At 40.7% G+C, this 12,921-nt stretch overlaps 1 protein-coding gene across 2 annotated transcripts in view; it reads left to right on the top strand.

Moving 5' to 3' along the window:
• Positions 1–11,210, top strand: part of NRIP1 (nuclear receptor interacting protein 1) — a 73,340-nt gene extending 62,130 nt beyond the window's left edge. For both annotated transcript variants that reach the window (XM_066340668.1, XM_066340667.1), the window contains one exon: positions 2,351–11,210. In XM_066340668.1, the coding sequence (XP_066196765.1) occupies positions 2,713–6,201 (3,489 nt within the window). In that variant the 5' untranslated portion in view covers positions 2,351–2,712 and the 3' untranslated portion in view covers positions 6,202–11,210. The remainder of the gene's footprint in view (positions 1–2,350) is intronic.
• The last annotated feature ends 1,711 nt before the right edge of the window (positions 11,211–12,921 follow it).

Raw genomic sequence — 12,921 nt, 5'->3', positions numbered from 1 at the left:
CTTGTTAGAATAGTTGTTGTGTGTAAACAGAACTGGCTACAAGTGTCATCTCCTGCCAGAGGCTTTTGGAGTACCCGAGGGATTTGCATAAATGCCTTGTCTTTTTTGAGTTTCCTAAAGGTGCAGCGAGTCAAGTTGTACTGAATGTTGGCTTAATGGTGCATTTGTTTGAGACTCTACCTTAAAGGTGACCTGCAAGCCTTTCTTTTACCTGATAGTCAGAAATCCTGACAGAATTTCAATTTTATTGCCTTAAATACAATGCAGAGGGCATCAGTGCTACTTGGTTCCATTTTAATAACAGCGCTGTTATTAAAACTGTCAGCTTCATTACTATTTTGAAACATGAAAATTTGGTGGCTGATAAAGAGTTTACTTTTGGAAGCTGGAGAAACGTATTCTCTAGATAAAGTGTGTTCCCAAATGTTTGAGGAAATCAGGCTAATTCTATTGCTGTTACTGTCGCTGGATATTTGATGTTTCCATTGAAAATGTTGTTTTGTTTTTTTGTTAGGGATTTGTTATTTGTGATTTTTATTCTCTTTTTGAGTTGAAACTGCAAAAACCCACCCAGAGGTTTTTGAAGGAGCAGTAAGATGATCAGTAATTATCAGTTAGATGAATCCACATTTAAGTTGTTTCACATTGGAAGGAACACTGTGTCTTCCACAGGTGAATGCTGGTTATGGAATGTGAATGCTGGTTAATGTGAACTTGTATTTCTGAGAGAAGTATTGAGACCTCTATAACAGCTAAGAGCTTTGCATTTAATATTTAAATGCATGGATATGCACATTTACACTGCAATGCATTGCTGGTTAGATTTTTTTTGTTTGTTTTGGCTTTTGTTTTGGGCTTTTATTTTTTTTTTTTTAAAGATAGCTCCATTTTTAGAGATTTTCTAGATGGCTTAAAACCAAATAAGGGAATATTTGCCCTGGGAGATTAAGGACAGTTAACATTACAGCTACTTCAGTAGTTCTTATTATTTACATTTTTAATATCTGGTTATTTTCTGACTTCTAGTTGCCTGTAGGTTTTGAATTAAAAACTTGCCTCTGGGAAATCAATCATAAAATATTCATTCACTTTAAGGAGGCAAGGATTTCATCTGTGTACGTTCCTTTTAAACTTGTAAATACAAGTTTTCAGTAGATTTCTCGCCTGTGAAAGCAAATTGCAGAGTTCAGTATGCAGAAGGACACTTACCTTTGCTCATATTGAATATTTATGCCAGTTCAGTACTGAATGAGTGTAGAAGGATGCATGTGTGTGTAAGGATCTCATTATTGAGCTGTTTTTACTGAAATGTTTGTGTTCCATGCTCCAGCCCTACAAGTGAAACTGAAGTGATGCATCTAGCACAAGTGCCATTGCTGTGCATTTAAAAATAGCTTTTCATTCCACACTGCCCCATCCAAGGAAGTGTTTAGTAGAGATATTACACACTCTTGAAGAATAACAAGACTTCAGGGAAGAACTGGTTTGGTTTTGCCATCGTTTGTTTCATGTACAGAAAGAATGTAAAGGTGAAAACCCTCCAGGGAAGGGAGGATTTTGATGCCAGGATTTCTGTTACATCAGGAGCATAAGCAACCTTTTCCCCAGTCTTTATCACGTGATTGTTCTAGTAACTTGTGGTGTTTGGGTGTTGTAAGAACAACAGATTTCACTCCTGTTGTGTTGCCATACTGGGTTTTACCTTGGTTCATAGTCCTGGGCAGCACTAACAACTTCATTTCTACTTTCAGCAATATCATCCACCTGCCTAGAAAAAAATGTACTCTTATATATGATGCTGTCTATTCTGTTATTTGAAAAGATGTACAGCATGAAACTAAACCTTGACTTTTGGCCTGTCTTTTCCTATTAGTTCAGTTTAAGAGTGATAGGCTGCACGTCCTGTGTATTTGCACTTCCAGAAGAAAAGTTGGTGCAATAGTAAAGTAAAATTCAATGGATTTATTTTTTTTAACTGTGTTTAGAGTGATTCAAGATTTTCTTTTCAGGTTTGCTATTCCTTATTTTTAACTGCAGAATAGTGAAATTCAGTGAAAGCTTGTAATAGCTGTGCTTATGATAAGTAACCTTTATTTTTGTATAAGACTGTCTCAGAATTGTTTTCATGAAGTTCTTTAAATTGGATGCCATGTATTTTGGGCTTTATTTGATTTTTTTAGTTTCTTTTGGAAATGTGTGTGTTGTTTATGTGTCCTGAATCTCTGCCTAAGCCAATGCATGCGGGGTTGCGTTTGGATTATTTTTTTTTTAAGGAAAAAATGTCTTATGTGCTTATGTCTTAGTCCTAAATATTTTCTTTCTGTTTTTTTGTTTTCTGTTTCTGACTTAGGAATTTTATGTGCTTGGTGGAAATGGAAAAGGAAGAAAAGCAAGCTGGCCTCTTGAAGAAAGAAGGCAGCAAATACTTCATGGAACTTTTTTCCCGTGAAACCATGTTTTGAGTAATCCTCCTAGACATCGTTCACAAATAAATATCCTTGATATCAGCTGATTGCTATGGTTGGAAACCTGGCTCATCAAGCAGTGTACTCTGGGAGAAGCCTGCCTAGGATAATACATTTTCTGTTGTTTCTGAAAGTCTCTAAGAAAACACTGTAGACATCTACCTGTTATTAACTCTGCGTCTTGATTGAGCAAAACTTGTCTTTGAAGTGAGCAGAAACAGAGCCTTTTTGGAAACTTTTATTGAACATGACTCATGGAGAAGAGCTTGGCTCTGAGATGCACCAGGATTCTGTTGTTCTAACTTACCTAGAGGGATTACTAATGCATCAAGCAGCAGGAGGCTCAGGTACTGCAGTTGACAAAAAGTCCACTGGGCATAGCGGGGAGGATCAAAACTTTAAGATTTCAGGAAATATATTTCCCAGCTGTCAGAGTAATGGTCCAGCTCTTAACACAAGTACATATCGGGGATCTGGCATGCTGCACCTCAAAAAAGCAAGACTGTTGCAGTCTTCAGAAGACTGGAATGCAGCAAAGAGAAGGCGGTTGTCTGATTCCATTGTGGATTTAGATGGAAAAAAGGAAGCTTTGTTGGCTGGCATGGTTGAAAATGTGCCTAAAGGCAAACAGGATAGCACATTACTTGCCTCTTTGCTTCAGTCGTTCAGCTCTAGGCTGCAGAGTGTTGCTCTGTCACAGCAGATTAGACAGAGTCTTAAGGAGCAGGGGTATTCTCTTAGCCACGATTCTTTACAAGTGGAGAAGGATTTAAGGTGCTATGGCGTCGCATCCAGCCACCTGAAGACTCTCCTGAAAAAGAGCAAAGCAAAAGATCAGAAGCTGGACAACAGCCTGCCTGACATCACGAAGAACCTGCCCAAGGAGAGGTTTATAGAGTCTCCTCATGCGGTGCAGAGCAGCCCTAAGGTGATGAACGAGCCCCTGTCGTGTGCTGCAAGGTTACAAGCTGTTGCAAGCATGGTGGAGAAACGATCCAGCCCTGCTGCTTCGCCCAAGCCCAGCGTGGCGTGCAGCCAGCTGGCTTTGCTCCTTTCCAGTGAAGCCCACTTGCAGCAGTACTCCAGGGAACATGCTTTAAAAGCACAAAATGCCAATCAGATTGCAAGCGAGAGACTTGCAGCCATGGCCAGATTACAGGAAAGTGCCCAGAAGGACATAGGCCAGTTTGGGTTGGCCAAAGGAATGACAAGCCATCTCAATGGTCAAGCAGGATCATCCCCCAAAACAGTCGCTAGCAAAGGCAATATGGCACCGTTTCAGAGTTCAGTGGGAATCATGCACTCGCCTCCCAAAACTGTGGGATACAAAAGTCCTGTGGAAAGGAGTAACTTGAAAACCTCTCCCAGCAACAGTTTGCTGTTACATCTGCTGAAGAGCCAGAATACCACCAAGCATGTGAAAGGGCGTGAGCAGAGTGAGAGAGCCAGCATTTTTGAAGACAGCAGCACACCAACAACTGTTGATGAGTATTCAGACAACAATCCCAGTTTTACAGAAGACAGCAGTGATGATGAAAGCTCCCATTCTAACTGTCTTCCTATAGACCTGTCCTTTAAGCAGAGAACAGATAAACCAGATGCAGGTCCGCCTGCATCACTGGATAACCTGACTCAGTCCTTGCTTCGTAACTGGGATCCAAAAGTTTCCTGTCCAGACATCAAGGAAGAGAAAGACACTCCGAAACCTTCCAAGCTGAATCCCCACCAGAAAGTAACACTACTTCAGCTGTTACTTGGGCATAAGAGTGAAGAACAGGTAGACAAGAGTAACGATCCTCAGGGACCACACAGTACAGCTGATGTGGCAAAATTCACTGTACAGACTGGGAAAAGGACTCCTGTTACTGACAGTCCCAGTGCCAACCGAATGACTCCGTTAAGCACTCCACCCTTGCTGGCTTCTGCAAAAGCAGACTCTCCTATCAATCTCTCCCACCAGTCGCTGGCTGCCAGGCGGAGCTCACCGCCCTACCCCTGCACCATCCAGCCGGACAGACTGATGAATTCTGCATCTAAACACTTGATAGACCTGTCCAAAAGCAAAGAAATTCAAGGAGCTAAGCTGAGCAGGACTGACAGTCCCCAGAACTCCTCAGCGTTCAGTGCCAGCAAGCTGCTGCAGAACCTGGCTCAGTGCGGCATGCAGAGTTCCATGTCGAGTGAGGAACAAAGAGCTAGCAAACAGCTGCTGGCTGGGAACATGGATAAACCTGTGGGCTTGATTGATAGATTGAACAGCCCTCTGCTTACGAATAAATTGAGTATGCATGAAGAAAATAACAAAATATTCAATTGTCAGCCCACAGCCGCTGAACAAGGACTTCCAGGCTCGGAAATAGAAAATCTCCTTGAAAGGCGCACTGTCCTTCAGCTGCTTCTGGGAACTCCCAATAAAGGTAAAAGTGAAAAGAAAGAGAGGATGCTTTTAAGAGATGAAAGTTCTCAAGAACAGACAGACAAGGCTTTGAATGAGCAAATATTGACAGTGAAAATAAAAACTGAACCATCTGACGACTCAAATGTTCCTTATAATTCAAATGCACAACAAGTAAGAGAATGCAAGGGTAACAAATTCCAAGGGTTTGTTCATTCGCTGCAGAGAAACACAGCTGCTTCTCCAGCTTCTGAGGAGGTGAAATCTGAGCCTCTTTCACCTCAAGATTTCTCTTTTTCCAAAAACGGGCTGCTAAGTAGGTTGCTGAGACAGAATCAAGACAATTACCCTGCAGATGAGCTGGACAGGAGTCACCGAAGCAACGAGCTGACACACCTTGAATCCAAGAGTCTTTGCACAGTACCGAAGAAGAGGAAGCTTCATGCTGAGCCTTTGGAAAGCCCATTAAAAAAGATGAAAAGTAATGTGTCTGATGCTGGAAACAATCATACTTCTCCTACTGAGGCACTGTACGGGCCTTTGCTTAACCAGCAAGAACTGAAATTCAGCAGGAACGATGCTGAATTTAAATATGCTGTAAGTCATGGTTCAAATAGTGAAACTGAAAATAGGAGTTGGTCTAGAGATAGTAAAGGCTTTAATGTGTTGAAACAGCTGCTTCTCTCAGAAAACTGTGAGAGAGATCTGTCACAACATAGGAATAACATACTAACAGAGGGCAAGAAAAAAGGAAACAAAACCAGTGCAACAGTCAATAAACCCGAATTCACCATTTCTTCGGTAAGATCATTGGTGGCCAGCCCCGTGCAACAGAACAATTGTGTAGATCACAGAACATTTCAGTATCCTGTAGCAGTAAAAAGTCCAGCCAGCTCCCCTTTCCCTGAACATTTGGGGAATACAGTGTCCAGACTGGAGTCTGAGCAGTTTAGCATGTGTTCCATGCCCAGTGAGAAGGGGCCCATCAGATGGGTGATCACGGGCATGGACAAGAACGATTATGAGAAAGACTCTCCGAGACTGACCAAAACCAATCCAATCTTGTACTACATGTTACAGAAAGGCGGCAGCTCTGTCAGCAGCCAAGAAGCACACGACAAAGAAATTTGGAATGAACCTTCATTTTCCGAGAGTTCAACCCGTGTTACAATCAAAGAGGAGTTGACATCTGACACGGAGCTTAAACCTCCTTTTAGTAACTTAAGAAGCCCTTACAACAGCCATATGGGGAGTAACACCTCTCATCAGCATGGTGGTGTGAATGGAGAAGTGCACGGACTTCTGGAAAAAGTGAGAACAATCAAAAAAGAGCCAGAATAAACTGCAGCCTCCTCAGTGAGTTTACAATCAGCGGTTTTGAATCTTTGTTTTAAAATAAAAAAAAAATAAATGAAAAAAAAAAAAAAAAGGAAAAAAGAAAAATGAGTATGAACTTGACTACTGTATAAATTGAGCATGATTTAAAAAAAAAAAAAAAGCATGGTCTAATTGAAACATGTTTTCATTTGACAAACTTTTTATTTTTCTGGTGATGTTATTTAAAAAATACATGTAGATAAATTTTGCTTTACGGTAGATTGTCACAAGGAAACTAGAAAGGGTTGTAATTTGTAGCAGATGTTTCTGTATGTATCAGATTAAGTTATGAGTACTCTTTGATCAGAGTTCTTATTTGGATCTGCAAGCTTTTGGTATAACAAAGTGTAAACGTACAGCCTAGGTGGTGGTAATGCTGCGTTTCCTCCCTCCCTGTAAAATAATCCTTATTTTTTTGAAGCCTGAGCATAGAGACGGTGTACTTTCTTTTTTTTTTTTTGTTCTTGTTGCTGTTGTTTGTTTGTTTTTGAGTGTTTTAATATGTTTTGTGAAATTTTAAGAATAACTTTTAAGAAATGGAGCAGTCCGTCCAAGGTATTAGCTCGTCCTATTGGAAAACCTGTGTCAGTGTTAATAATAATTGAAGTGCACTGAAATGTATTTTTTAGTGCTTCCAAAATTTGTATTATTTTTAAATCTTGTTTGTGGTCCGGCCAGAATAGTGGTGTAAAAACTATTTTTCTTCCTTGCCCTGTTCTCAGCAAATGCCTTCCTCAGAATTCTTAGCCATAGCTATGAGTTACTAGTTAGAATTAAGGGTTTTTTCTAGGCTTTTATAAAAAAAGGCAGATTTTCATAGGCTGTGCAAGTACTGCGTGAGTCCTTTTGTCAGCACATTCCTGTCACTTCCCTGCCTCAAAGGGGAAAGCCAAAATGCCTCTTGGAGTAGTGTGATTGAGAAGGCTTAGTACATACATTCAGTGAGGAAAATGCTGGAAAGCTTGTGAAGGGGATGAGTGGAATTGTCTGTTCAGCACCCTCCTGCTTCCCTGTGGAAGAACACCAACTGCACTAAAGCACCACGTCAGACTTTCACTCAAAGATGGAATACGATTTTAATGAAAAATGTGTTGGCCTTTTCCTACAACTGGAAAAAGAATCTATGATCTGCCAATATTTATTACTCTCTGAACAGCTGATCCATGGTTTAATGCACTGCCTTTTCACTGAGGAAAATCTGGCTTTAGAATAATTTCCCAGGTAGCACTGAGGATAAAACTGTGGTTTTGTCATGTTCTGTAATGGATAGTGGGATATATCTGAGAAATCCTTCCCTGCCCTTTTCCTCAATCCCCACCTGTGCTGTGATTTGTAACATCTGGCAGTATCAGCCTGAGATGGGAGGAACTGAAAATTGCAGTCAGAGCTGACACACCTTAAAAGCATCGCTGGCTGGGGAAGAGTTGTGTGGCTCTGCTTTCCCCTTAGCACTGTTGGTGTTAACTCCATTTACAGCCTTATTTCCCTGGGGGGAGGAAGAGGACAAAATCCAGTTCATCTAAATTATACGAATTATTGGCAAGCAGAAGTTTTGCTGAACTTTTTACTCCCCTGAAAACAAACAAACAAACAAAAAAAAAATCCTCTGTGGCTTCTTGATTTCACTGGTAATCCTCTTTGCCACCAGCAAGCAGCTAAGCAGTTGGCGTGCACAGTTAATGAAAGCTGCACTGGTGTAGTTTTGTCTGTTTTCACCATTGCCAGCTGATGACATGACAAAAGTGCTGTTTCTGTCCATCTCGTGTCTGCGTGGCAGGCAGGAGTGACGGGGCGTTTTGCCCTTTTCTGTCTGATTTGGTTTCAGAGCTCCTTTCCCCAGACTCCTGGCTTGCTGAGACAGAGCAAGCTGTTGTCCCCCTCTTGTCCCTGTCCCAAGATCAGTTCTCTTTCCAGTGCAGTTCCTAGTGGAAGGGGCTTCTCCTGTCTGACAGCTAGAAAATGCACCACTATTCTGTTTTGCCCCCCCTCTGGGGCATACCTTCTTTTAGGGAACACAAATATTTGACAGTATCTGGTATAAAACATTCCCCCTGGTTTTTATGAGAAATAACAGAGCGATTTAAAGATATATTTTTATGTTATTTCGGTGAAGCGTAATATATTAATGGGCTGTACAAAGAAGATTTATATTTTAAAACCTTCACACAAATCTAGTATCATTTTAAATGTCATTGTCTGAAGTATAATATAAAAAATAAAATTTTGTTTGTCTTTAATATTGCATTTATAAGTGGCCCAATGACAATTCAGATTGTCTCATAGAATAATCATTAATGAGATAAAGTATATTTTGGATTGACAGTGGAACTGAATTCTTTTTATATGAGTCAACCCAGCAGAAATATTAAAAAGATGGTATTTGTTCCATCCATTAAATGTCTTTTAAAGTCTTAATTGATTATTTTTCTTGAAACAATGTGTATATAGGTAGGAAATATATACAATATAGAATAATAGATGGTCCCCAGTCTAAATACAGGGCTATAATTTGCTTGAAGAGCTCCACAGAAAAATGCAGCGTGAGAGGATGTGGAATTACCTGGTTGAAAAAAACTTCACCAAAATTAAGTTGAGCTGAAGAGTGGGGAAGAGATTCTGACCCTAACAAAAAATAATATTGGAATCAAGCAATGTGCTGATCTTTGTATTTATTCTAGGGTAGTCTTTTGTTATAATATATACTTTGGAACATTTAGTTTTGAAAGTTTTATAAAACAGTTAAGTTAAAATGTTAACAGTTTGACCAGTTAAGGATCTAGCTTTCTTTTTAGTTGATGTCAATGAAAGGGTATTGCCATTCTCACAGACGTCAGTAAACCCTAATACACAAGGATTTACGTTTGGGACACGATGTTCATGGAGGAATCTGATCTCCTGTAGACATTGCCATCTCAAAGAGCAGGTAACAAGGCTGAGGCCCTGGAGAGAGGGCAGGACATGCCAAGGGAATGCTCAGTCAGCTGCTAAGAGGGCAGCTGTCTCCTCCTCTATGGAATTCTCACTGGTGTTACCCCCTCCCTAGGGAAGAGAGGTCTTGGAATCTACCCCATCCACATTTACAGCATTGACACCTTAGGACCAAAGGCTCTTTAATTATTATTTTTTTTTTATCTTGTAACATGGGTGAGTAAAGAGGAGTTGCTGTTTTTTTTTCCTTGGGGACTTTCCCATCAGAAAAGAGGGCTGTGGGAGCTGGGATTGTTGCCCCAGGAGAGACTGGTAGGGCTGGCCACGTTTTCCCAAGCAGCTCTGAGATCCCTGATTTCCACCAGTCCCTGTAGATGGATTGCAAGCCAAGGTCACCTCTTGGTACTCTCAGCAGCTCCTGTCTCCTGTAGGCCTTCAGCCCACAGATTGGGAGCAGAATGGGGTCTTGGCAGGTCTTGGCAGCAGCAGCTGGATCAGGATCAGCAGCTGGACAGGCAGAGTGGTGCAGGAGCAGTGGGTGCTGCTGTGTGATCTCACCCTCAAAGGAGCAGGGAGGGAGGGGAGAGCGCATCCCTGTTACAGCTGGGGGAAAGCTGCCCTCAGCTCTCAGAGCAGTGAGGAAGTGAGTGAGGGAATTGTCTCTGTGCCACGCTTAGAGCTGCAGTTGCAGCCCCTTGGAACTTTAACCTGAGCCAACTTTGGCCCCACTTCGCTGGGAAGGGCTGGAGCTGCAGCAGTTGGGTTGTGGAGTGCCCAAACCCGCTGGATTTGGGGATTGACTTGGAATTGCCATGCAGAAATGCCTTTTCTTTCCAGAGGGAAATGTCTGAGCCTCAGATATCCAGGTTTTTAGTGTCTCCTCTGCCAGAGCTTGAGAAAGTGATGGTGGATAATGCATGACCACAGAAACAAAGGTGGAGAGCTGGAGGGCAGCTCAGTTTGAGAAAAAGGGAATTCAGCCATAACTTTTACTTTTCGTAGCCATTTACTCTTAGTGGTGGTTTTGAATTTTTAATTTCCAAATGTTTTTAAAAGAGAGAAATGAGTGGTTTAAATTTTCCCTGTTAAATGTTGGTGAAAGTATTACAGCTCTCATTGACGTCAGTGACATGATATTACCAGTTTGTTCTCTGCCACATCTTACAGAGGAGTAAACTGGTAAGTATATATTATATATATATATTTATATATAATGTAAATATGTTGACTTGTTACGCCTATAATATGTTGAAATTGGTTTTTAAAAGGTGCTGTAAATAGTGGTTTCCTTAATGAAAAATACATATTTTGTATTGTTCTAATGCAAAGGAAAAAAAAAAACAAACCTTTTAATCTTTTTTGTTATGTATATTCCATGTATAAGTGTAAATATGATCACATAGGTTTAAAAACTTTTGCATGTATGTATACAGTTGCAAGTCTGGAAGAATGTATAGAAAAATTCTTTTATTTAAAGTTGTGATTACCTGCTGCATGAAAAGTGCATGGGGGACCCTGTGCATCTGTGCGTTGGCAAAACAAAAAAATGACAAAAAAAAAAAAGTCTTAACAAGTCAGGTCAGTTCAAAACACAACAGTATTCCACTTCTGGACATGACTTCTGCTGTGGTATTTTAGCTTTGTGAAAGAATGTGCTTCAATTCAAAAGGGTCTGGAAAAAAAAAATGCAAACCTACTTTTAAAACATGAAGTTCTCATGCAACTATAATAAGTCATGTAAGTTCAGGACTCCATTTTGTGTAATTGAAATATTGTACCAGGACTCTTCCATCCCTGTAAAACAAAGGAGTACTGATTCTCATTGCCATACATAAGAATTCGGGATTTTACCACAACCAGTTTTATTGTGATGTGTCTTCAGTAATTTAACTGGTCTCATTTTTTTTATTAGAAATTAATTTCCTCATGTGATGTCACAAAACTGTACATACTGCAGTGTGAAGTTTTTTTAAATCTTTCAGTGTTTACTTCCTGCAGAAGATTTGAATAAATGAGAAAAATGCATTGTCTTGATGGTTTTTAAATCTGCTTTATTTCATGTGTACTTTGTGTTATTGGAGTGTTGGTGAGCTCTTTGCTTTAGTGCTGTTGATACAAATTTCCTCCAGGAACTTACACACAGCCTTCAGCCAGGCTACTGACTGGAAGCTGGGAGTTGTAGAGCTGGAAATAAAACAAATCTAAATCAGATTAGCAGCTTTACTCCACCAAGCTCTGTATTATGTTTTATTTGAATACCCTGCTGCTTATTAACTTGAAATCAGTGACCATAAACTGGAAGCTGCTAAATGGGAATTCTCATGTGAAAATAATTTTGAATGTTAAAACATTGTTCAGGTGCAGGGCAGAAGGATCTATTTCTCCCATTAAAATCTCCTTTGGTTTGTATCACAAAGAAAACAACTTAGTTTATTCTATTTATGTTCTTAAGCAAATTTGTAGAATAAGTTAACGCAGTTTGCCCGTGAAGCCCACACAAAGGTTTAACAGTGCACTTCCATCATTTTTTGGGAGTTTTTAAGTCAGCTTATGACATTACTGCAAATGATGGATTGCAGCATTAGTGCAGGTGCTGTTTTTCCAGAAAATTTTTGTTCTAGGTTGTCCAGACAGTGTCTGAAGTTGTACAATTGCAAGCAAGCACAGAGGGATAGGTCATGGCTGTCTTGGGTAACACTAACAGTTATTTTCATGAATCATCCTCTGCCTCCTGGTCTCAGCAATTAGCTGTGTGCCTGAGGGTCTTTGGAAGCATTCTGGAAAGCAGAAAATATAATACGTAAATAAAAAATTATGTAATTTTAAAACATAATTTAAAAATTTTAAATTATGTAATTTAAAAATTTTTGAGCCCATAGATCTCAGCTAGGGCATCCTGAACTGTGTAACAGCATTTTTAATTGTTGGGTACCCAAAAAGGAACAGGATGGGGATGCTGTCTCACTTGGGGTACGTCACCTTGCACTAGGGTGGTGATGCCACCAGTGATGCTCAACTGTGCTTCAGAGGGAAAGGACCCTGACCCAGCTTCTGCACAGACTCTTCTCTCTGAAAGCAGAGGGATCAATGGCTGAGCCAAAACGCAGCCACCTGAAAAAGCAATACCCCTAAGGAGCCAATCTAATCTCCTAATGGCAGTGCAGCTTGGAAATAGTTTCTTGGAACACGTGGTCACGTCAGTGCCGTGTTTCTTCCAGTTTTTAGTCTGCCCACCAGGCAAAGCCAACACCTCTGCCTTTGTTTCTTCAGTGCTGGTGCCCTGGGACAGTTCCGTGGAGCACCTGAACATCTCTGACTTCTCTGGTACTGTTTGGTGGGGCTCTCAGGCTCTTGTAAATTCACTCTGTTTATGCAGTTGTGCTGTTAGACCAATTAAAACTTGCACAGTGTCTATCAGAGCAAGCAGAACTGCAGAGGTGAGTGCTGAGCACTGGGTGTGATTTCCCAGGAAACATTCCCCTCTGAGTGAATGCTAACAGCATTTCCTTGGTGATGCTGAATGAGCTCACTCCAAAGTGCTTCACACTGCCAGGGAATTCTTCATTGACAGACCTTTTCTAGGTGTTCCCAGCTTGTTCCTCACGGAATGAAAATGGCATGTGGCGTTGATGTTTGTTTGGGGTGGTTTTTTGGTGGTGGTTTTTTTTCCCCACAAAACAGCTGCTGGATGAAGGAATTTTCATTTCTGCTTCAGAGATTTCCAGATGGGTGGGGTTGATAGCAATTGTGTTCGTG

The sequence above is a fragment of the Sylvia atricapilla genome, chromosome 2 (assembly GCF_009819655.1).
Source record: "Sylvia atricapilla isolate bSylAtr1 chromosome 2, bSylAtr1.pri, whole genome shotgun sequence".
In the NCBI taxonomy this organism is placed as follows: domain Eukaryota; kingdom Metazoa; phylum Chordata; class Aves; order Passeriformes; family Sylviidae; genus Sylvia; species Sylvia atricapilla.
This window is presented reverse-complemented; position numbering and strand designations above follow the sequence as displayed.